Source organism: Delphinus delphis, chromosome 8 (genome assembly GCF_949987515.2).
Source record: "Delphinus delphis chromosome 8, mDelDel1.2, whole genome shotgun sequence".
Lineage (NCBI taxonomy): Eukaryota > Metazoa > Chordata > Mammalia > Artiodactyla > Delphinidae > Delphinus > Delphinus delphis.
In genome coordinates, this window is record NC_082690.1 from 94,808,471 (window position 1) to 94,832,106 (window position 23,636).

General features: G+C 43.4%; 1 protein-coding gene across 2 annotated transcripts in view; it reads left to right on the plus strand.

Annotated features, from left to right (window-relative positions):
* EXT2 (exostosin glycosyltransferase 2) overlaps positions 1–23,636 on the plus strand; it is a 129,542-nt gene that overhangs the window by 61,365 nt on the left and 44,541 nt on the right. For both annotated transcript variants that reach the window (XM_060018751.1, XM_060018752.1), the window contains one exon: positions 22,302–22,491. In XM_060018751.1, the coding sequence (XP_059874734.1) occupies positions 22,302–22,491 (190 nt within the window). The remainder of the gene's footprint in view (positions 1–22,301; positions 22,492–23,636) is intronic.

Genomic DNA, 23,636 nt, shown 5'->3' on the forward strand with positions numbered 1-23,636 from the left:
TCAGAGGGACAAGAGAGCATAGCGGTTTCAGGAACTTCGAGGGGGTCAGTGTGGCAGGAGTGAAGGGGGCTTGTGAGGGAGAAGCAGAAGGTGGAACCTACAGAGGGCCCAGGACACCAAACACCTGGCATCTTTTTTTTTTTTTTAAATTTTTGGCTGCGATGGGTCTTCGTTGCTGCACGCGAGCTTTCTCTAGTTGTGGCGAGCGGTTGCTACTCTTTGTCGTGGTGCGTGGGCTTCTCATTGCGGTGGCTTCTCTTGTTGTGGAGCACGGGCTCTAGGCGTGCGGGCTTCAGTAGTTGTGTCACGCGGGCTCAGTAGTTGTGGCTCGTGAGCTCTAGAGCGCAAGCTCATTAGCTGTGACGTGCGGGCTTAGTTGCTCCGCGGCATGTGAGATCTTCCCGGACCAGGGCTCGAACCCGCGTCCCCTGCATTGGCAGCAGATTCTTTAACCACTGTGCCACCAGGGAAGCCCACACCTGGCATCTTGTGGAAGGTTCTGGAATGTTATCTGTGGGTGATGGGAGATCACTGAAGTATTTACACAGGAATCATGTGGTGAGATTGCGTTTCGGGTCAGTCTGCCATCAGTGTGGAGGATGGATCCGTTGTAGGAGGTTGAACCTAGAGGCAGGAGGCTGTTTCAGGAACCCAGGTGAGAATTAATGCAGGACAAATGTGAGTGATATTAGGGATCACTGACTAGCTGGCGGAGGGGGGAGTTCAGGAAGAGTGAGGAACATGGTGTCGTTTATCCAGATATGGAGTGCAGGTACACGGGCGTCGTGGGCAAGGGCGGTGTTGGCATCCAAGCGCAGTCTGACTGCAGGGCCTGCCACAGTCCAGCTCCAGGCTGCCTTTCTAGCTTTATTTCCTTCTGTTGCCTTTCAGGGAGCACTAGATCTCTGGCAGCACAACTTTGTCCTTTCTGTGTTTGCTCCATGCTTTTCCTTCCCTGTGCCCTTGTGACTGTTAGTCCTTTCACTGAGATGCCTCTCTTTACCATTGTCTCTGGTCATCCACATTTTATCTGGATATCAGGGGCCTGCTTACATACCCCTTCCTCCATGAGGTTTTCCTATACCCCTAACTAAGCACGAAGTAATCTTTCCTTCTTGTAACTCTTAAAGCATATTATCTGTTTCTTTCGTATCACTTCACATGCATAGAAGTATAATTTCCTGTAAAGTTTTAAGCTTCTTAAGGGAATTTCTGAGTTATCTTGGTATTCCTCATAATACCTAGGACAATTTAATTCAGACAGGGAGCCCTTGATACATGAAGGAGGGAGGGAGGGAGGAAGGAAGATCGGGACCCCAGGGCTTGAGCCATCCAAGGCTCACTCACATGCTGTTGTGACAGCCATTATTTTATTTGACCTTCACCCTGTTGGGAAGGTGGGGAAAGTGATAGATTCTTGCTCATCTCTAAAGCAGACACAATGAGGTTCACAGAGCCTGATGACTTGTCCAAGGTCATATAATGGGCAAGTTGTGTAAACAGGCAAGAACCCAGGTCTTCTACCTGCAGAGTACCTTGAGTTACTTATAGAGTTTTATGGGAGCCATTAAGCCTCCTCTGGGCTGAAACATTTCCACTCTTGTGAGTATATGGTACAAGCTTGAGACAAAGAATATCACCTCTGTTCCTCTGTAGGAGAATTCATACAGGTGGGATGGTCATGGCGCAGCCAGAAAATGTGGAAACAGTAGGACTTTATTCTGTACTTTGAGCTAAAGCTCTAAGAAAAGTGTATAAGAGTAAGTGGCTGGGATTTTGGTCTCTGTCTTTCATAAGAATATAGACTAGGAGAAAATAGTATATGAAATTTTGTAGTTTTGAAATAGGTGTATTTTAATTTAGGACAGAACGATCAAAGTGCTGGACTCTAATTTGGGAAAGAACAGAAGTATAAAAAGCATAGATCTGGATATGCAACTGGAAAATATCTTCTTAATTTTTTCCTTTAACTCTTAATCCTTTTTAGGGAAATTTAGTGTTTACCACATTTCTAGGAGCTCAGGTGATGAGAGCCCTGATTTAAAGCTGTGGGTTGTACATTTCTGCATCTTTAGTGAAAGCAACTGACAGGCAGCCTGAGTAACGTTGATTTATTTACAGTTAACTTTCCCCCTCCCTTTCAGAAATACTTAACCTACCCTAGATGTGATTACTATGAGCCCAACCTTCAGGGAAGTCTCCCCTCTAGATTCCATCAAATTACAGTATCAGACACCCCAAGGTGGGAGTAGGTGTGGATCTTGGTCAGTAAATCAAGGGATGATCTGGTTCTTTCAAAGATCTGCTGTCAGGGCCTCCAGCCATGCGCTGAGCTAGCTCAGCTGGAGAGGAGGGGTGAGAGTAGAGAGCCCTGTTTTGGCCTGATGCCGCTGCCTTAGTTTAATGTTAAAAAAAAAAAAAAAGGGCCTATGTGTGTGAATGGTGGAGACAGCGAGGGGTTGCTGGTGTCGGCAGATGCTTTGCCATTTTCTGTAACCAGAGAGGGGACAAATTACGTTATCCGCGTTGCGCTACACTCTCAGAACTTGAACAAGTTTGAGAAAGTAACTCTGGAGCACAACTTTAAAGTTGCATGGCTGTCAGGTCTGGAGAGATTAGCCCTTTGTTTTGAATCTTCTCTTTGGAAGGCATTTCTCACCAAATTAAGGTTCTTTATGAGGGATGACATGTTTGTTTTTATCGTTAATTTTCTTAGCTCCTCCTGTCAATGATGCCTGCATTTTACTATCTTTTTAGTCTCTCCATGCTTTCATTTTTCTCCCTTTTTTTTGCAAATATCAGCAAAACTTTATCATCCCCGCAAATACGCCACACCTGTATTGCTTCTGAATGTCTGTGTCATTTCTGGTCTTGCCCCTTGGCAGGCCTGGTCCCTACATCTGGGCCTAGCCTGTGTGGCTGGGGCTCTCCTCGGGCACCCTCCCCCACCTTACCTCTGGTTCTCTGCCAGATGTGAGCATGTCTGGAGGACAGAGACTGAAGCAAGTGAGCGTTAAATGTGATGCGGGGATGGAGTGGGCCTAGAGCTGTGAAGTTTTGGATTTCGGGCATGTGCCAACAAACCGTATCCTCTCAGTGTCACGGTGCGCGGGCCTCTCCCTGCTGCGGCCCCTCCCGTTGCGGAGCACAGGCTCCGGACGCGCAGGCTCAGCGGCCATGGCTCACGGGCCCAGCCGCTCCGCGGCACGTGGCATCTTCCCGGACCGGGGCATGAACCCGCGTCCCCTGCATCGGCAGGCGGACTCTCAACCACTGCGCCACCAGGGAAGCCCTCCGTGTCAATTTTTAAAAAACTAAACGTAATGTAGTCCTAAAATCATGTTGTAGAGTGAAGTAGTTTCCCATGTTATTTTTCTACAGTGTGATTAGAGAGATTATACTCCACCTTATCAGTATGTCCTAATTTTATTTACCCAGTCCCTTTTGACAGACAGTGTTGTTCACATTTGCTCTCATAGATAACACTAGTAAAGATACCGCAGATTTTTTTTCTTTTCGGCATTGTCCATACCAGACCTAGAACAGGGAGGAGAGACAGCTGGGGTCCCATGGCTGTTGACAAAAATTGATGAGAAAAATGGAGAAGTAACTTAAAATGGATTGTCGAACCTAGCATAAGAATAAGGTTGAAAATAAGAGTTTGTTCCTATGAAATCTAGCCAGAACGGTGACTTAGCTGCAAGCAGGGCCTCAGACGAGGATGATATACTTACCTAGACGTCCTGTCAGCATCAGTCCGAGTCCAGCTTTTGGAGGCCGGCAGGGAAGGCTTGGTAAGTGGGAGGGTTGTGTGCGAGCACTTACCTGACTGGCACTCATCACCCATGAGGAGCAGGGCTCAGGGCTGTGGGCACAGTGCAGCAGAGCTTGCTGTAGCCCCTAGTTCTCGGGGAAGTGGTTCTCCAGTATCAGTATGCATCAGAAGCTCCTGAAGGGCTCACGAAAACACGGGTGGCTGCCACTCCACACCTAGTTTCCGGGTAAGTCTCGGCGAGGTCCTAGAATGTGCATTTCTAGCAAGTTCCCAAGCAGTGTTCATGCTGCTGGTCCAGGGAACCGTACATTGATGTGGGGTTGATTCACAGGGTGTGTCCTGACTCACTGCCTGGAGAAAGCTCTCCCTCTCTCCCCATCCAGTTCCTCTTCTGTCCCCCTGGGGCTTGGGTTAGAAGCATCCAGGGCCGGGGTTCAGCCCACATCTGTCTCAGCTACATGAAGAACTCAGGGCTACTGGTACTTAGAAGTTCAGACGGCGGCCCTCATTCACAAAGGTTGTGGTTGTACAAGCCGCTGAAAATATCACTCAGCTGTAAATACTAACAAGCTATAAATCACTCTGCAGGCCGAAGAAGTGCCAGGTCAGACGCACGAAACGGAGCTCTGAGCTGAGAAGATACCCGGTTAGCAGTCTGTTTAACTCGGCCCCATGCCCTTTAACTTCCAGGTTGTGGAATGTTTCTCTGGAATTTGAATGCCTGTCCTGCCCCCCAGGAGGCCCTCTTGGCCTATTCTCCCCTTCTTCCTCCCACTGCCCAGCTATGACTAAAGTATGTATGGAATTTAGAAATCTTAGCTTGAATTTTAAGTAAGTTTAAGCTTTCGGAGCCTTTTGTTTTTAGAGGCACCACATTTACAGGATCACAGTCGCACAAGCGGTCCACTCTGCTGCCCTCAACTCCAAGCCTTTCCTTGAGCAGCCTTTGCCATTGAATTGTTTTGTATCTGTAGTTACTTCTCTGGAAACAAGCTAGAAAGTCTCAGGTCATGGAGTAAAGACAGCTGAGTTGGGTCTGTGAATGGGGAGATGCAGGAAGATCCCAAGAGCTGGACCCGGGACCCCAAGCCAAGAACTTGGCCAGTTCTGATGGTCAGATAGAAAATGGAGAAGATGAGGTCGCAAGTCAGATCCAGGTGGGGGAGGATAAGTAAGGCACATGAAGAGACAGACGCGGGGGTGTTGCAGAGAGGATCGTGTCAATCAGAGCGTCCTTCCTCGTAGAGGGAGAGTAGTATACCTGAGCAGCACACACCTGCACGGCGACTCCAGCCGTGGCAGTGGGTGAGCCACACGCACGGTTTCCCTGGATGCGGGCCTACATCTGCGGTTTTTGTAGAGTTCACTTTTATGACTCTGGCTTTCGTGAGTCAGCAGCTGACTGCTTCCTTATGTCACATGGAGGAGGGCAGCGAGGGGAGTAGTTTCTCGAAGTCTGTGGGAGCTTGATGTGGCCGTAGATGAACTGAGGACATATTGAGTGTTTGGGCCACGTCATCCTTCATGCCCCAGCTGTCGCTTAGTAGCACAGCAGATTCCCTTTCCCCTGTTCCAGGGGCCACTTCCGTTCTCCTGTGAATCTGCTTAAGAGGTTACCAGGGAAAGGAGTTGTTGTGTATCACAGCATCAGGGTAATGCATTCTGTTTCTGTTTCTGATTTCCTATACTGTTTACATACCTGTCAATTAATATTTGAGTGTAGTTTTCTAATAAGTGGGTCATTGTAGCTGCAGAGGAGAAAAATTTCCACACTGCTCCAGCTGGAGGTTGATTCTTGATTTTTGGTTCTCTTTCGTATCTCAGCTGCATCACTTAATTTTGTAAATACTTAAAAAAAATAGTGCGGCTTAACACATGTATGGTTTAAAAATTCAGATAGTAACATAAAACGTAACTAAAATTAAGGCCTGTTCCCAAGGGGCAACTTCTTTCAACTCTGTCAGCTTGCCTCCGATACTTATTTTCCTGTCTCCTCATAAAATGCTGATAGTGCTATTTTTGATTTCTCAATCACAGACATTATCTTTTTACTTCCTTAGAGTTAGTGCTTTGTTTCCTGTCCTTGCCTCTTCCTCTGCACATTTCTTTTCTTTCTCATCTTACCAGTGGGGCGGTATCATCATTTTTCATTAAAGCAGTGTTTATTGTTGCATTATTAGGACTATATAAATGTTGCTGTCAACGGAACCAAGTAGTAAAACATGATTATGTATAACTTTTTATTTTCCGGGAAGTAAATACACAACCGCCCTTTTTCTCCCCCCTCTTAGTTTTCCACGTTCCTGTCACTGGTTGTTACTGAATTTTCCACCAAAAGAGTGAAATGATCAAGCACAAGTAAACTATAGGATTTCTTCCCTCCTTCCCCATGTTTTTCCCTCCCTGCCTTCCTCCACCCTTCTCTCCCATAGCCCTGCACCTTCAGCTCCAGAGTGGATTGATTGCTCTCCAGGTCTCCTATGCAGAGGTCAGCCTAAATTCTCTGTTCACCATGATGCTCGGAATTCCCTTCTTTTCTCTTCTTTGTTGGATTCTTTGTTTCCAAGTTCTAACATCTTTCTCTTTTTTGGGTTATTTTTTCCAGTAGCTTCCCCAGAAAGGGGACTGTTGGGGGATAAATTTACTGTCACCTTGCATGTCTGAAAGTGCATTTATTCTATTTCACATTGATTAATAGTTGGGCTAGTGTAAAATTCTGGTTGTGGTAGCTTTTCTTCAGCATTTTGAAGACATTGCTTCATTGTTCTCTAAGCTTCCCGTTTTAATCTCAAAAAACTGAGGTGTCATTCTAATTCCTGATCCTTTTATGTGAAATGTTTTATTTTCTTGGGAAATCCTGTGTTCTGAAACTTTATGATGGTGTGCCTTGGTATGAGTGTTTTTTTGTTCATTGGATACTGGTTTGGGCCCTTTATGAGGAAATTTTCATGTTTAATATCTTTGATTCTTTTTTTCCTCTGTTTTCTTTTTCTTCTTTATGGAACTTGGGTACCTAGATGATGAATATGCTAGACTGATACTTATTTTTCTTACCTTTGCTTTCCTGTTTATCATTTCTTTCTGGCTTAATTGCCTTTGTTTTAATTTCTTAGGTATTTTCTCAATTTTATCTTATAACCTTTCTTTTGATTTTTAACGTTTTGTTCACTTTTAATTTCTTAGAGTTTTTTCTTGACTTCTAATTAATCTTTTTTTATATCTTCCTATTCTTGTTTTAAGGATACTGTACTTTCTCTCTGAAGATATTTGTGGTTTTGTTTTTATTTGTCTTTAGCTCCCCGTATTGTTTGTTTCCTTTGAACTCCTTTTTCAGGTCTTTATTTTCTATCTTTCATATTGGAAACTTTCTTCAAATACCTGATGGCTTTCAGCAGTCTGCTCTTATTTAAGATAGAGGCACTGAAAGCTGATTGGAAGCTCTGCATACATGGATAGGTTTGTCGCCTTATGGGCTTTTACTGAAGTTATGAGGATGGGGACCTGATGGTTGGTATTCATGGGTTATTTCTGTTGGATTGGTTCACTGATCCAGAGAATAATCTTTCTGCCCTTGGGAGTAGGGAGAGGATGGATAAGTCTGGGCTGCATGCATGTGGGGAGCTGAGTGGGGGAAGGAGAAGGGTTCTCATCCTTCACTTGATAGGTGATCACTTCATCTGCTGTATTCAGTGTGGTGCCTTACCCTGCCTTCCGTGCCTCGTGTCGCTGAGTATGGAATCTCTCTAATTCATTTTCCCCAGAGAATAAACATCCTTCTCCTGCTAAAGTGGCAGAGGGTAGGGAGGACAGGTAGGGGGTGGGCCTGCCTGTGCATATAAGTTTAAGGGATCATGGAACCAACCGTTTCTTATTCTTGTTTTTAGAGTCCGTCCTTCCTGGACACCTAGTACCTCCAATTTCTGAGTCTTCTTATCATCATCCTTGGAAGGTTTAGCTTCTTATGTTTTGCTAGGTACCTTACGTTCCCCTATCTGCCTTTTGTTTGCTTAAACAGACCTAAAATTCTCTGTGTTTTTTAAACTTTTTATTGTGACATAATTTCAGACTTAAAATTCCCAAAATAGTACAGAGTTTCTGTGCACCCTTCACCCATATTCCTCAGATGTTAATATTTTACCACATTCCCTTTATTCTTTTCTGTGTGTGTGTGTATTCACATTTATATATGTCTTTTCCTGAACCATTTGGAAGGTGCAGGTATGGTGTCCCTTTACCCCTAAATATTTCTCATGGAATCACAGTACAGTTAACCAGAATCATTTGGAAATAAACAGTGATACAACATTATTATTTAATTTATAGACCTTATGTAGAGTTTTGCTAGTTATTCTCATAACATCCGTTATAGCAAAGGAAGATTCCAGACCATGCATTGCGTTCAGCTGTCATGTCTCTTTAGCCTCCTTTGGAACCGTTTCTCGAGTCTTTTCTTTGTCTTGCATGGCATTGGCCTTTTCAAAGAGAACGTGTCAGTTACTTTAGAATATGTCCCTTGATTTGGGTTTGTCTGATGCTTTTGTGTCAAATTATGCATCATGTTCCAAATTATAGAAATTTAAGCTATGCATTTTTGACAGGAATATCACAAAAGTAACGTTGGTTCTCAGTGTATCCCATTGGAGGACACATGATGTCAATTTGTCCTGTCAGTAGTGATGATAACTTCGCTCACAGGTTTCTCCAATGGGAAGTTACCCCTTTCTTTTAACGTGTCTTGTGGGGGAATACTTTGAGACTCTGTAAATATCCTGTTACTCCTCAAACTTGCACCTACTGGTTTTAGCATCCACTGATGATTTCTTGCCTGAATCTGTTGGTATAATGGTTGCCAAATGGTGATTTTCTATTCCCATTCTCTGTCTGCTTTTGAGAGTGATTTTTCTTCTTTAACCTGGAGTTCGTGTCTTTAATCAGTGTTGGAAAATTGAGTCATTTTCTCTTTGAATATTACATATCTGTCATTCTCGCCAGTCCTTCCTCTTGGAATCCTATTAAATGTATGTTAGGCCTCTTTCATTCTGTGTTGTCTCTCAGGTTGGTTGGTTGGTTTGTTTTTTCCCCTCATGTTTTACACATCTTAACTCTTTGTGCTGCATGCTGGATAATTTTTTCACATCTATTTTGCTCTTTTCTTTAGCTGTGTCCGATGTGGTTTTTTTACCCATCCATTGAGATTTAAATTTCAATAGTTATTTCTAGAAGCTGTAATTATTTTTGAAATCTGTCTGATCTTTTTTTCATAGTGTCTCTTTTTTTCCACATATGTTTTCAGTTCACTCTTTTATACCTTAATTATTTGAGATACTCACTTTATAGTCTCCCGTAATCCAATTTTAAAATTTCTTGTAAGGTCTAATCCTGTCATTTGTCTGTTGCTCTTGTTGCATTGTTTCCTTATATGTTTTATAATTTTGGAATGTGAGTTCATCTCTGGTAAGATTTTCTGTGGAAATCTTTGCCACCCGGGGTAAGGGGGTATTTCTCCAGAGAGTTTGTTTGCTCTTGGTTTTTTTTTTTTTGCTTCTGCCAGGTGTTCCAGAAGTATTGCAGAGATAAATCACTTTTTAACATTAATTTCTTGGTAAGAGGTTTCCATACTACACAGGGAAAGTCCGTTTAGACCCTAAACCTACATGAGGGCTAGCCTCTATGGAAAGCACCCACTGTGCCCAAACTCAGGTTGAAAAGGATAAATGTTTTTCTGTTGTCTCCACATACTAGGGGTGACTTTCTGGACTGCCTTCTCACTGACTGTGCAGGCCTTGAAGGATTCTGGCTTGATGTGTAAGTCTCATTGCTAGTTTCCTTCCTTCCTATGCCCAAAGCCGTGTCCCTCTTCCGGTATGGGTGTGAAAACCCACACCCCTGCATTACTAAGCGCAGCAACAGCCTCTGCCCTCCCCAGGGCACCGTGGTGTCAACAAGCCCCTGGGCCTTCAGCTCTCATTCGTAGTTTTTCTTCATTTTTGGTTCCTGGCGATTTCCCATTTCCTGAATATTTAAGAAGACTTTTGTTACATTTTATTCTACATTTCTGTGTGTCGTCTAGCAAGAGGCTCCATCTGTTTCACCTCCCCAAATGTACTGAACTCCTGTCCACCGGTGTCTCCTTGCCTATTCTTTTTGCCCCTGTGGGTTCATATGCCCACCCCCCACCCCGGCCCAGGAGGAAGCAGAGATAAAACATAGTAGACAAAACATGTACCTTATTGGAATTGCAGAGAAGTTAAGAATTAAGAAATGACTGCATTTTAGAGGTTGCTCTTCCCACTTTGTATCAACTTTAATGGTGGTGTTACACTCCTGTCAGCTCAAAAGTGTATGAAAGCTTTGGTTTCCTTGGTCTTAAGTGTGTGGGTGCTTTGTGCTCGGATGCCACAGCTGTAACTTAACCTTTCCCAAGAGTTTCTGTTTACCAAGCTAGTGAAGTCTTCCTCCATACCATAGCTGACCGCTAAAATACAGTCAGTGGGCCGCCAGCAAACATTTTTATGCCCAGGCCAGGGAACGGGCCTCTCTTTCAGACTGTGAATGTTTCAGGTATGGGATAGTCGGATGAAACGGTAGATCTGTTTCACCTCTCTTGAGAAGTAGGAGTTTGAGCCACCATTAGCATTCTTGAACACTTTGGATTATAGATTAACCTTGTTGACTTGAATCAGGTAAGTTTCTAGTTTTTTCATTGAAGTGTTTCTTTTAAGTGTTTTCAGTGTACTTATTAAGTAACAGATCCAGGGATGAGGAGTGTGTGTTTGAAGACTGTGTCTAAGAATAATCCACATTTTTTGCTATCAGACAGCTGAACCGTTATTTTTAACATATAAAATTATGAACCAGTAAAATCAATGATGTGTTACATTTACGCCTACTTTATTATATTCACCCATTTAATTGATTTGACAGTATCTTAAACCATCTTACCATAGATATGTTTAGTGAAATTTATTACTTGCAGACTGATATAACTCATGAATTATTAAAAGCATCAACATATGGAATCCACTCATTCCTCATTCCAGCTCCTTTCAATATGGCTTAGGCTGAGCCATTTAACTGGCTTCTGTCCATCCCACTGATGGAAGCCACAGCCAGACGAGGGTTCTTACTAAATGACTGGCTTCCTTTCCAAGCAAGAGGAGGATGAAATGTCAACTTTTCCTCTACCACCTGAAAAGCAATCAGGGGCAACCCTTCCTGCTGTTCTTGACAGTAGTTTGGCTTTATAGAAGAAGGGTGGGCACCAGGCCAAATGTGAATTTCAGTGCTATGTAAAGACAAAAGTTAAGAAGCTAAAACTCAGATAGTAACTGGAATTTTCAGAGAGGCATTCAGATGGGTTTAACCTGTGAGCCTTCAGAAAACTAACTGTAGCTGAGAAATTCCTGAACTGCAAGTTTTAATCCCTTCTTTCCTGGTGATGATCCGAGTAAATTGAAGTTACTTACCGAATCTCTCTTTGCAGCAATTTGCTCATCTGTAGGACTGGGTTTAGGGATATTAATAGCTTCAAAAGAATAGTATAGCAGTTAGTGGCTGATTACCAATTGCTAATCAGGGTCATTGAAAAGGACATTTTGGAATCAACCTGAGTTCAAGACCGTTTATTAGCTTAACATTGTGCTTTCTTATCTCTTTGAAATTTGTTATCCTTATCTGTAAAATGGGATATTACTTATTTCACAGGATTATTATGAGATATTAATGAAATAATATATGTGGAAGCATTTTGTAAGTGGCATTAATGTAATGCTGCTAGTGTAATGCTTTATCACATGGAAACATACATTCTAGAATTGGATGGGACTTTGGAGGGGAAAATTGAAATTTACAGAGGGTGATTTTTTAGATAGATAGATAGGCTCTATTGTGTATTTTCTGTCGTTTAATCCTTACAACCCAAAAGCAGCATTCTGTTGGCTCCATTCTTACAGATGAAGAAAGTGAGTCTTATTTATTTTTAAGATCTATGTCCCCATCATCCCATTTTACAGATGAGGAAATGGAGGTCTGAAGAAGTGTGGTGCCTTGCCTGATGCAGAGATTCTCAGTCCATCATTCCATCTATTATAATACACTGCCATGTTTTCACAATAATTATTTTTATCTTGCGCACAGACTTGGCCCTCAGGAAACACAATAGCACCTAATTAGATTATTAGTGTAAATATAGAAAGACTTCTGTCACTGGCTTCATGGTGGATTAGATATGCTAAATGACCTTCCCAACTGAACAACGAAAATACTGAATAAAGTATGATAGAGCCTGTTGCTAAGCTGGTATAAAAGTAAGATATTTGTCGACCCTAAACAAAGTGAAACTAGGTATCCTGGAAGGTGAGTGGGGGCCAAAGCTGGCTTTTGCTGCAGAGATTTTGCAGAGTTTGATGACCTGGAGCTCCCTGCCTGGTAACTGTCTGAAATAGGGGATAAGGGAGCAGGATTGAAAGCCTGTGGCCTGTGCAAGTTGGAGAATCTGTCAGGAGCTTCCTGGATGAAGCCAGGAAACTAAAAGAGCCTCTTCAGTGTCAGGGTAAAGAATAAGAAGTCTGTATTGACCCTGGTGTTGAGCACTGAATTCATAAGCCACCTTCACATGGTTTGTGGTCCAAGTTCGTACTACAAGTGTGGTCTGAATAAACCTTAAGAGGAGAATTTCGTTGAAGGTGGCCCTGAGTTGATAGGGACCAGCAGAAGTAGACACACATCCTCTCTGGAGGAGCTCATCTTCAATCCAGGTCTCAAATAATTCTTAAAAATAAAGTGTCTACGGAAAATGATCAGCTCACAGTAAAAAACCATAGTTTTTTACTACATCAGAGTGAGAACCAGCAGAAACACAGCTGCAAGAACTTCAGATTATTAGATTAGATTAGATTATTAGATTCAAAGCAATTGTTCAGAATGCAGCCCAAAGAGGTGGAAAATATGAAAGAGTAGTGACATGGAGAACAGAGGAACAAGGTACAACATACGTCTAATCACAGTTCCAGAAGGAGGAGAGAGAGTGAATGGAAACAGGCCCTTTTGAAAGAATAATAGCTAAGGCTTTTCCAGAACTGTTGAGTGATGCCAGCCCTCAGATCGAAGAAGACCAACACACCACAAGCAGGAAAGTCATAATGAAACTGCAGTGCAGCAAAGAAAAAGGAGATCTTAAACACATCTGGAGGCAAAAGAGACTAACAGTAAGAAAAGATTTGGCTTGCTTCTGTGACCCTGAGTTAGTCTCTGTGGCTCAGTTTCTTTGGATGTTAGAGAGTCACCATACCTGTTACTCCAATCCACCCAGATGTGGTTAGATGCATTCCAGTGCCACCATGTAGAAAACTTATTTACCAGTACCTTACTGTAAATAAATTGTAGGAATTCTAGGTTTTTAATTTACTGTCTTCCTTGGTTGTGTCTACAGCACTAAGGAGATTGCTAGCCTTCGATTTTCTTCATCTTTCCTGTGTCTGTTTAATGTAAAGTCAGTGAGATTTAGGCATCAGTGTTCTCCTTGTTTTTCGGAACAATCAGTTATTTTTTATGGGTGGGATGAATCAAAGACACAGCGCAGCAAGTAGACTTCAGGCTCGTCCCCAGATCTTTTCTCTCGCAATGTAAGAGAGCCTGCTGGAAGACATCCTTAGGTCTCTGTGTTTCTCCGGCTTCCCGAGTCAGCGCACGCCCAGCGGAGTGCTGTGCTGCAGAGTGGAGCTGGAGAGGTTTAATGGTTCAGGCAACTTGGGCCACGTTACTGATTGCCCCTTTCAGATCTCCCAGCACCCATTAACATAAATATCATCTCACCGTTTTGGACAGGGGACACCACCCTCATGCACGTTAGTAATATGATGCTAATGCTTAACCCTTTCATTGCTCTCTCTGCTTCAAAGGCCTTGCCCTAATCCATTGATAGGGAGTCTGTTTGAACCTAGAGGAGAAATGAAAGGGTTAACTCCTTTTGGTTTTGCCCTTTGACCACTTCAGGATGAGAGGCATGATGAAATACTTTTCAAAGTCTTCAGTGGAAACACATCATGCATAATTGGAGCAAAAAAGAATAAATCAAAGCTTCCCCCCCCCCCTTTTAGCCTGGTAATTCATAATTGAAACCACATTGAGGTAAGAGTTGATAACTTCAAAACAACCAAGAAAACTGCCCTTTCTGTCAAGGTAGGGATAGGTGAGGCTACTCATAGCCAGGAGCTCGACAGCTTCTGTGTAACAAGCCTGTCCTCTCCTCTTTTCCTTTCTCCTCTGACTTCTCACTTTTCTGCTCTGGCATTATACCTTCATTTACATCAAATATGGATTGACTCAAATATCTGCTTAATTCTCTTCTTGTCACATGAAGTTGTACGTAGTGACATTTTAAAATGTCTGCTATGGTGAGGAATAGGGATTCTCTTCTTGTCACATGAAGTTATACATAGTGAGTAATAGGGATTAAATTTTGGATTATGCTGCTTTGAGCTTGATTCCTCCTGTCTGGAATTTGGTTGGTTTAGGTTGAAAGAGTCCTTTCGTTGGTATTAGAATGTGGTCTTCCTCACTCTTGATTTTATAATCTTCCTGTAGTTCCAGCAAGAACATTTCGGAATGGTTAGCAATGTGCTCACCAGCTTCCTCCACTTTCTGTATGGTAGGTAACCTTGACTGGAATGGTTTTGGTTAGGCTCATATATGACTCCCATGGCCTTTCTACTAAGGAAGCAAAACAGGATTGCAGGAAGGGCCCAGACAGCTTCCTCTGTGTGAGATTGCCAAAGGCACTCCTAGTTAGTTGAGTTTGAATCCCTTTCTTGAAGGAGAAGGCCCCTTCAAACTGGTAGTTGACTTTAAGCCTGGTTTCCCAAGACTTCTCTTTCAGGGGATCCTGACACCTGAACCCACATCTCCGTCTTGCTGGTTTGTTTGTTCACTACTAGTTCATTCACCAGGGCTTTCCAGAATAAGTGATGTGATAGGAGAGAACTTCTGGAAAGCGGGCATGGTGGCGTGACGGTTGTCATGGCTCTCGTGGATTACGTTAACAGTCTGGATCGCTCAGCTTCCATGATGAGTACTTGTTTTAAGAGTGAGGAGTGGGCTTCCCTGGTGGCACAGTGGTTGAGAGTCCGCCTGCCGATGCAGGGGACACAGGTTCGTGCCCCGGTCCGGGAAGATCCCACATGCCGCGGAGCGGCTGGGCCCGTGAGCCATGGCCGCTGAGCCTGCGCGTCCGGAGCCTGTGCTTCGCAACGGGAGAGGCCACAAAAGTGAGCCCGCGTACAGCAAAAAAAAAAAAAAAAAAAAAAGAGTGAGGAGTGAAGCGAGGAAGGGGGGGCGCGAGATGACGGAGGTATTTGGGCTCAATGCTGGTGCTCTGTCAGAATGACACACGCTTCTCCTCTTGGTATCTCCTCTCACCTTGGAGTGAACAGTTTCACTGAGCGTATCTGAGAACCAGCGTTCCGAGGTACGGCTGCAGTAGCTGGGCTTTGCCTTTCCTCTGGTCTCTATTGCCGGGTGCCTGGTTTCATGCCCCATCTTGCCATGATGCAGATTTAATCAGGCAACAGAGTTAATTGCCGCATCGTTTGCTTTTTCCCTGGCAGAAGTCAGAGTCTTGAGTAAATTATGGAGGTTTAAATGTGCTTGATTTCCTGCAGAAAGTGGGGTCAGAAGGTCCCAGACTGTAGACACTCTCTTTGGTCAGCCAGCAGGGGGTCAGTTCTTAAAGGTATTTCAGAGGTGACTAAATGCTGTTTTTGAAATGTCCTTCTCCAGTATGTTTTTTTTTTTTCTGGGGGTTGGTTTGTTGACCTTACCCCAGCGGAGTGGAGTGTCTGCATGAAGGCGTGCACCCCAATTAAAGCTGCCTTTCTCCACGCTGTCCCTGGGCTCCAAAGGCAAATGGGATTATGTTTGCAGAGGGAGAAGCACCCGGCACAGAAGCCCAGCTGCAGATCAGCGTTTCCTATTTCTGACCTTCTGAGATAGAACATGAAGGTAGCTGTGTTAATTTATCAGTAAAACAATACTCAGGAAAAAGAAAGTTTCAAAAGAAATCAACAGAAGGCCAATCACAAGACTTAAAAAGAAACTTCTGTCATATGGTCTTTTCATGCTGTGGCTTTAGCCTGCCTGACTCTGAGGTCCCTCGTCTCTGCTCTCCTTCCTTCCTCCTCCCAGCCCTGGCTCTGGTGGAATCTGTCCCGGTCTTGGAAGCAGGTCTTAGGACATGCTGCTCAGTTTGCCCTTCGGCTTCTTTGGCCAGCACTCTCCTACTTGGTCTCCTCCTCACCTCCTCCAGGGAGATGGAGGTGACAGTATGGACCTTCGTGTGCCCACGGGACTTCAGGACCTTGTTTTAGTACTTGTTATTTGCGTTATAATTTGTCTTTTTACCTAGCTGTCTTCCCTACCAGATGATGAACTGTTTGAGGGGAAGGAGTTTGTTCATCTTTGCATCTTTAACACTATTCTAGGCTTATAGTTTGTGCTCAGGAAATGTTGACTGAATGAATGAGCACCAGAAACCATAATGGTGGGAATGATTGCTGAGCTGCTAAATACCATTGTTCAGCAGACAAGAATATGAATTGGAGCGAGCTAGAAGTTTTTTGTGTTTGCTTTCAACTACCATTCATGGATTTCTGTGTTGAGCCCTCCGCTGAGTGCTTACGTGCATAATCTCATTTAATCGTCATCACCTTAAGAGGCAGGTACTGTCATGCTCTTCATTTTACGGGTGAGGAAGCTCATACTCACAGAAGAGGCTTTACACACCACAGTAAATGGCGGCATCCAGATCCCAACCCTCTATTAAACATCCTAATCCTACACTTCTTCAGAATACTTAGCACAATAAGATGGTTGGTGAGTATTTTTAAATGAATGAACTAAGTTGGAAATCATTTCAGAGCTCATGACGTCACTCATTTGAATGTACATTAACTGTTCACACCCATACACAAAGAGGACAGAAAGAACGCGACCCGGATCATTTGGGCTTAACTGAATCATTTTCAAACAAGTTTTTCTTCAGTCGCACCAAGCACCGTGCTAGATGCTGGGTGTTAATAACAGTTACGGCTCCTTTTTTCACGGAGCTTTCAAGACAGTTAAAATATAATGAATAGGAAGGAAAAGAGAAAATTGTGAAAATAAAAACAGTATATTTGGAAAGGAAGAAGCAGAGGTAGAGAATCCAGGTAAACCAGGACCCCAGAGCATGGTAAGGTAAAGGTAGAGAGGAAGAAGGGTTTCATTTAAAATCTTGGTGCTGGAAGATACCTCATGATCGCTTAGCCTACCCCCCTCTTCTGAGACCTGCAAAAAATAAATCCCAGAGAAATTGCTCTTCCCACAAGGTCATCTGTTGGCTGCCTTTATCAAATGTTTGTATGTGCCAGGTACTTTACATTTGTTACCGATTTACTTTCATTAACAACATTTAGATTGTTAAGAAATAATAAAGACATGTTAATAAGTAATTATTGTGTTAAGTAATACTACCTAGAAAAGTAGTATTATTATCATGATCTTATAGATTCAGAAACTGAGGTGCAAGAGAGGTTAAGTAATTTACCCAGGTCACACAGCTGGCAAGTGAAAGAACCTGGGTTCAGATTAAGGACGTGTGACTCTGAAACTGACCCCAAATGTGCTGATTCACTTTTGAAGTCTTTTGCATCCACCTTGGTGGCATAGCCTACAGTAAAGTGTCGAGCTTGTAACATAGTAAATGTATGCTCAGCAGCTTCTGTGTTGCCTCCACATTCATCTCAAAGCCTGTTTTTTATGGGAAAGTGTTGGCAAGATTTCAGAGCTTGTTATGTTCCTTTACATGCCCTGTCTCCCCAGTATGCTGCCTTTTCTGCTTCTCCAGTCTTCAAACCCTGTTTGGTATGCAAGTGAGTGGTGTGGAAAAATTGAGCACCGAAGACAAGTTACTGTCTGTTTCCCACCGACCCGTTCCTTTGTCTCCTCCCCCAACCCATAACCATCCATTTCCCGAAGGGAGCTGGCATAAGGGATGAGACCAGATCTGTTGTCTTGCCAGAGACCCTGTTCCTTCTCCCTGGCAGCGCCTTGAAACCAGAGCTGTGATGCCTTTCAGCGGGGGTGCCTCAGTTTAAATTCCAAGGGATTCATTTTCTGAAACCAAGCTTTGCATCTCTCAGGGAATTTTCCTCTCCTTTTAATGTCATAGAGTCATGCAAGTGTGCTGGCATTCCCCACTTCTCCCAAAGAACAGACTTCATTTTGTTGGGGGTTTAATAGTTTTTCCTTCTGTGTAAGAGGTGTATTTACCATTTTAAATTTATGTGTTCCCTTTGTGTCAGTGTTATATATTTGGTGTGTTTTTTTATTCCATGTACCCTGTGAAATCATAGTGTTTGGGTGGGTCCTTACATATTGGCCCAGATTTAATTATCAAGGATAAAGAAAACCTCCAGCATTTTTGTCTCAGAGAGAGCTGGAAGTAATAAGCTCTGGAGTTTCCCACAGTTCCAGTTTCCAGAGTCTATAAGTGGTGATGCTTACGCCAGACTCAGAGTTGGAGGAAGGGCCGAGAACCACCACATCCTGGTGTTCTGGAGCCAGATGGCCTGGGCTCTTTCCCACTTCTGTCACTAGCAGGTTATGTAACCTTGAGCGTCATTCACTATTTCTTCCTTCCTTTTTGGACTGGTAAAGCACATGATTAGACATCATTCACTATTTCTAGTCCTACAGTTTCATCATCTGTAAAATGAGAATAATAGCTATCTATCTTGGGATTGCTGTGAGGCTCAAATGAGATAATTTATGTAAAGCACAGTGCCTAACAGTTCAGTACTCAGTAAATCTTGACTGTTTCGACATCACACATTAAATTATTTTACACGCTTCTTTAAAAAATCTTTTTTTTTCTTTTCCATTGAAAATGGTGATTTTCAAGCATACGAGTATTATGTCGGGAGGAGTAGATGAGTGGGCTGGGATGGTGATAGCAGAGAGACCATGAACCTTAGGGAGGAATTGTGACTTAAGCACAGGGCTACTTCCTGACCTCAGTTTCCATGCAAGTCAGGAAGCTATGAAGAATAAGATAGGAGTATAAAATGAAAAGGTGTTCCTACAAAGGTAATTAGATGCAGGCTACAAACACTAAAATCCGGGCACCTTCCTAAGACTACAGCTTAACGCCAAAGCATGATGTCATGGAAACAAAAAGTCAGCGTTAAGAAGATAGCCTTTCCTATTGTGTCTCTTGGTTGTGAAATCTAATTATGGCCTGTTGTGGACATTTTGGCTTTAATATCCTGATTACATTAGGACTCCAGGAATCCCGTTCAGTCTCCTTGAGTTCCCATCCATGTGTATTCCATGTGTTTGTGTACATTTCCTGTCCCACACTGTTACATCTGGCACACAGCTGTTGTCATATACGTGGTGATGGGTGTCCATCAGTGATATGGATGAGGTTAGTGGGGGGACCTTGGGAATCCCAGAGTATGAAAGACTGTAGGGAGTGTAAGCAGCCAGAATAACAGATAGGTCATTTCATATTCAGCCTCCTCTTGGGGACGACAAAGTTAGGTCCTGGGCTTTTCACATATGAATGTGAATGTAATTAATGCCACTGAATTGTACACTTAGAGATGGTTAAAATGGCAAATTTCCTATTATATTTTACCAGTTTTTAAAATTTAACAGTGTAATATACCAAAAACCATTGTATACTTAATTATATCTCAATAAAGCAGATTGAAAATATAAGAATGCTTTAACAGTCGTTCCCTATTATCAATACAAAAATATCTTGTTTACATTGCTGCATTAAAAGTGACAATATCTTAATGGTAGCAAAGAAATTGAATTTTATTCATTACTTTTTAAACCTTATTTTGAACAAAATTTAGACTTACAGATAAGTTGTGAGAATTGTACAGTGAACTCACATGCTCATCACCTAGATTCACACATTTCATTGACTCTTTATGCCCAGTGTTCAGAAGTGATGTGCTTTGATATGGTTTTTGTTTCATTGGTTTTTTTAGTTGTTGTTGTTTTATCTTTTTATGTTTTCAAAATTCAGTGTACTCATTACTTATTTGGTCCTTTCAATCTGAAAATTTGCATCTCATATCTTCTGTTCTTAGAACTTAATTTCTTTGACAGTTTTGTTTCCTCCATATTCTGTGTTTTCTTTTTCAGGAGCCTCCTATTAGATGGATGTTGGACCTCCTGTATTTTCTCATCTTTTCTGTCCTGTTTTTCATCTCTTTTTGTTCACCAGACTGCAATACGTCATCATCTTTATCTTTCAATACTGCCTTAAAAAAAACATTAAGCTATCATATTTTTAATGTTCAAGGGTTCTTCCCTATCTTTGATAGACCTTTTAAAATAAAAATAGCAATTTATTCTTATTTCATGGGTGGAAAAGTCTCAGAGGATATGAAGTTATTTAAATTTCCTTCTGCTTCTTCTGTTGTCTGTTTCCTCTGAGTTCCTGTTCTTCTCTTTGTTCATTTGGTTTCTGTTGTTCATGCTGAAGATATTCTTGAAATGTCTGATTCTAGGATCTGTTTGTGATTAAGAGGGAAGCACTAAAAACCTGATCAGAAGGGTTTTTTTGGGTTTTTTTGTTTGTTTGTTTTTCACAGTTCATCCATTTAATAAACGTCTGACAAGAACAAAGCTAGGTGTCAGAAATCTAAAGACAAGTAATCTAGGGGTCTCTTTTCCCAAGAGGCCAACTATCTGATTGTAACAAAAAAATCTAAGCAGGGGAAGGGCAAGCTGAATGGTCAAGTACTGTTGTCATTCACACTCAAATCTCACTGAGAGGGTATTGCCATGTTCTCTTCTCCTATGGGATCCGAGGTGGTTTCTAGGTCAGACTGAGGTCTTCTAGGGCGCAAGGGACAGGGTGGGGAAGGCCCAGGGTGACAGTGCACGTCAGGGTGTGTCAGACGGAGAAGGCGAGCGTGTGCACTGACACAGCAGTTCACCTGGACACATGATCAGAAGTTTTTTGTTTAAGGGAAGCTTGTTGCCCGAGGGCTTCACTGTAAGGTGGTGGAGCTTCGCTGTAAGGTGATGGAGCTTCGCTGTAAGGTGATGGAGCTTCGCTGTAAGATGGTGGAGCTTCACTGTAAGATGGTGGAGCTTCGCTGTAAGGTGATGGAGCTTCGCTGTAAGGTGGTGGAGCTTCGCTGTAAGGTGATGGAGCTTCGCTGTAAGGTGATGGAGCTTCGCTGTAAGATGGTGGAGCTTCGCTGTAAGGTGATGGAGCTTCGCTGTAAGATGACGGAGCTTCGCTGTAAGGTGACGGAGCTTCGCTGTAAGATGGTGGAGCTTCGCTGTAAGATGGTGGAGCTTCGCTGTAAGGTGATGGAGCTTCACTGTAAGATGGTGGAGCTTCGCTGTAAGGTGGTGGAGCTTCGCTGTAAGGTGGTGGAGCTTCGCTGTAAGGTGGTGGAGCTTCGCTGTAAGGTGGTGGAGCTTCGCTGTAAGATGGTGGAGCTTCGCTGTAAGGTGGTGGAGCTTCGCTGTAAGGTGGTGGAGCTTCGCTGTAAGGTGGTGGAGCTTCGCTGTAAGGTGGTGGAGCTTCGCTGTAAGGTGGTGGAGCTTCGCTGTAAGGTGATGGAGCTTCGCTGTAAGATCATGGAGTGGCAAGTAAACCACATGACTGCCGATGTTTTGGGATCTGGAGGAAGGCAGAAGGCCATAGAGCTCATCATTCAAAATATAGGCTTTAATTGCATTTTCCTCTCGTCTGTGCCTGTGTTTCCATGTCTAGAGCTTCAGTTTCCTCAGAGGATAAATCTCCCTTCTCTAGCTCGGGCAGGGAAGAAGAGTAGTTTTCTGGCTGAGTGGGTAGGTGATGGGGAGGCCTGTGCCCTGAGTCCGTCGCTGCTCCTTACAGATATTTTAACTAGTCCTCCTGTTTTCAGCCCCCTCCTCTTACTCACAAGGGCCCACTGAGCCTTTGTGGGGCTACAGTTGGGGCTTGCTTGCCTTGTTGCTCCCCCTACCCTCCGCCCACCTTTTGGTACTTGGGTTTCAGCTCTCCCTCTCCTGTGCTGTCATCACTTCTCCAGCCCCTTTCCATCTTTCAGAAACACATTCACGCTGCTCGTCAGCTGCTGTCTCTGCTCCCATTTCATTGTCTGGGTAGATTTATATCTATTAACTGCACTTTTATATGTATATCTATATATATCTATTAACCCACTTTAGTGGGTTTGGGGAGGGAATGAAGATAAATGCATGTGTTTAATCTGCCATGTTTGACCAGAAATCTCTTCTCAGCTGCAAAACTTCTCTGCCCCTTGTTCAGGGGTATCAGAGCCAAACTTAATTAAAGAGCATCAGCACAGATTTTGAGGGAAAGACTTTGAACAGTTGCTTGGCCCTTGGATTGGTCATGGGAAAGGCCATCAGATCTCCCATGTTCAGGTTTATTGGTGACGCTGGGAAAGAGATCAGCCTCATTGTTACTAGATCCCTCTCTGACCCACATTCATGTGCTCTCTTGCAGAAATGGGGCAGTGTGAGCAACCCGCTCTTCCTACCACTGATACCGCCACAGTCTCAAGGTTTCACGGCCATCGTCCTCACCTACGACCGAGTGGAGAGCCTCTTCCGGGTCATCACTGAAGTGTCCAAGGTGCCCAGTTTATCCAAGCTGCTGGTCGTCTGGAATAATCAGAATAAAAACCCCCCAGAAGGTAAGAAGGGAGGGGAGACAGTGCATTCAGGAAAGGCCTGGTTTGGGCGTTAGCGAACCCCGCAGCTGGGTCGATATTTGGATGGCCAAATGATTTGCATCCTTTGGTTTAAAATGAATTTTCCTGCTCTGTCAACAGTAATGCCATTTCTGAGACAGCATGACCCCGGTTTTCTCAATCATCCCATCCTTGTTCTAGGGTGGCCCGTTTAACTCTAAGCCCACGGCCTGCTCTGTAGCCGCAAGTGTTTGAGGGCTTAGGAATCATAGGATCAAAGGCCATCAGCCTTGGGAAAACAGATCTCAGCTTCCCTCGGCCATCTCAGCTGATGTGTTTACATGAAAACTCAGTTTAAAAGGCATTAGTTTTCTCCTTCCTTATCTCTGCTCTGATACTGTGCTCTTCTTCAAAAAGAGCAGCCTCACCTCCGATGGGGAAAGTTAGCAAGGCACGCCCTCCCGGGCTTGAATCAGTTCCTTAGAGTGAGCCCTCTCTGGAAGTTCCCACCGGCTCATCCTTAATGGCTCTGTTGCTTGCCTTGGCCACCCCCGTAACCTGGAAGCTAGGGTTGAGGGCTGTTTGATTCACTGGATTTGTTTTTAATTCAGGACGCATAGAGTACGTTCCACCTGCATTTTGTTTCTCATTCAGTCCGTCTATTACTGATCCTAATCCCAGGGACTTCAAAGCTCCTGCCCTTTATAGCCTATTAATGCCAGGAAGTTTCTGATGGATTAGAGCAAGGAATGAGTTTGAAGTTTGTAATGTGCACCACTATCACCGATAAGGTCTAGTTTATTGCCTGACAGTAGTATCTGCACTTTTTATGGCTGTTCTTGTTTAATTGGTTATACTGAAGTCAGGATAGTCAGCCCTGGAAACTCCCGGTAGCAGATCCGTAGTCTAGGCTGGGAGAAGAACGTACTTCTGTCTGTGAGGCAAATCAGGATTTCAATGTCCTCCTGAGACATTTAAACAGTTTTACTTGGTGGGACTTTTGTTCTCTGAGAGAATCAATACTTACTTTCTATATTCAGAGAGCCACAGTTTAGTAAACAAAGTAGCTGTTTTAAATGAATAGTATGCCCATAGTGTGCCCTGAAGCACACTGCCTTTTGTATTATTATTATTAACTATCTTTTATG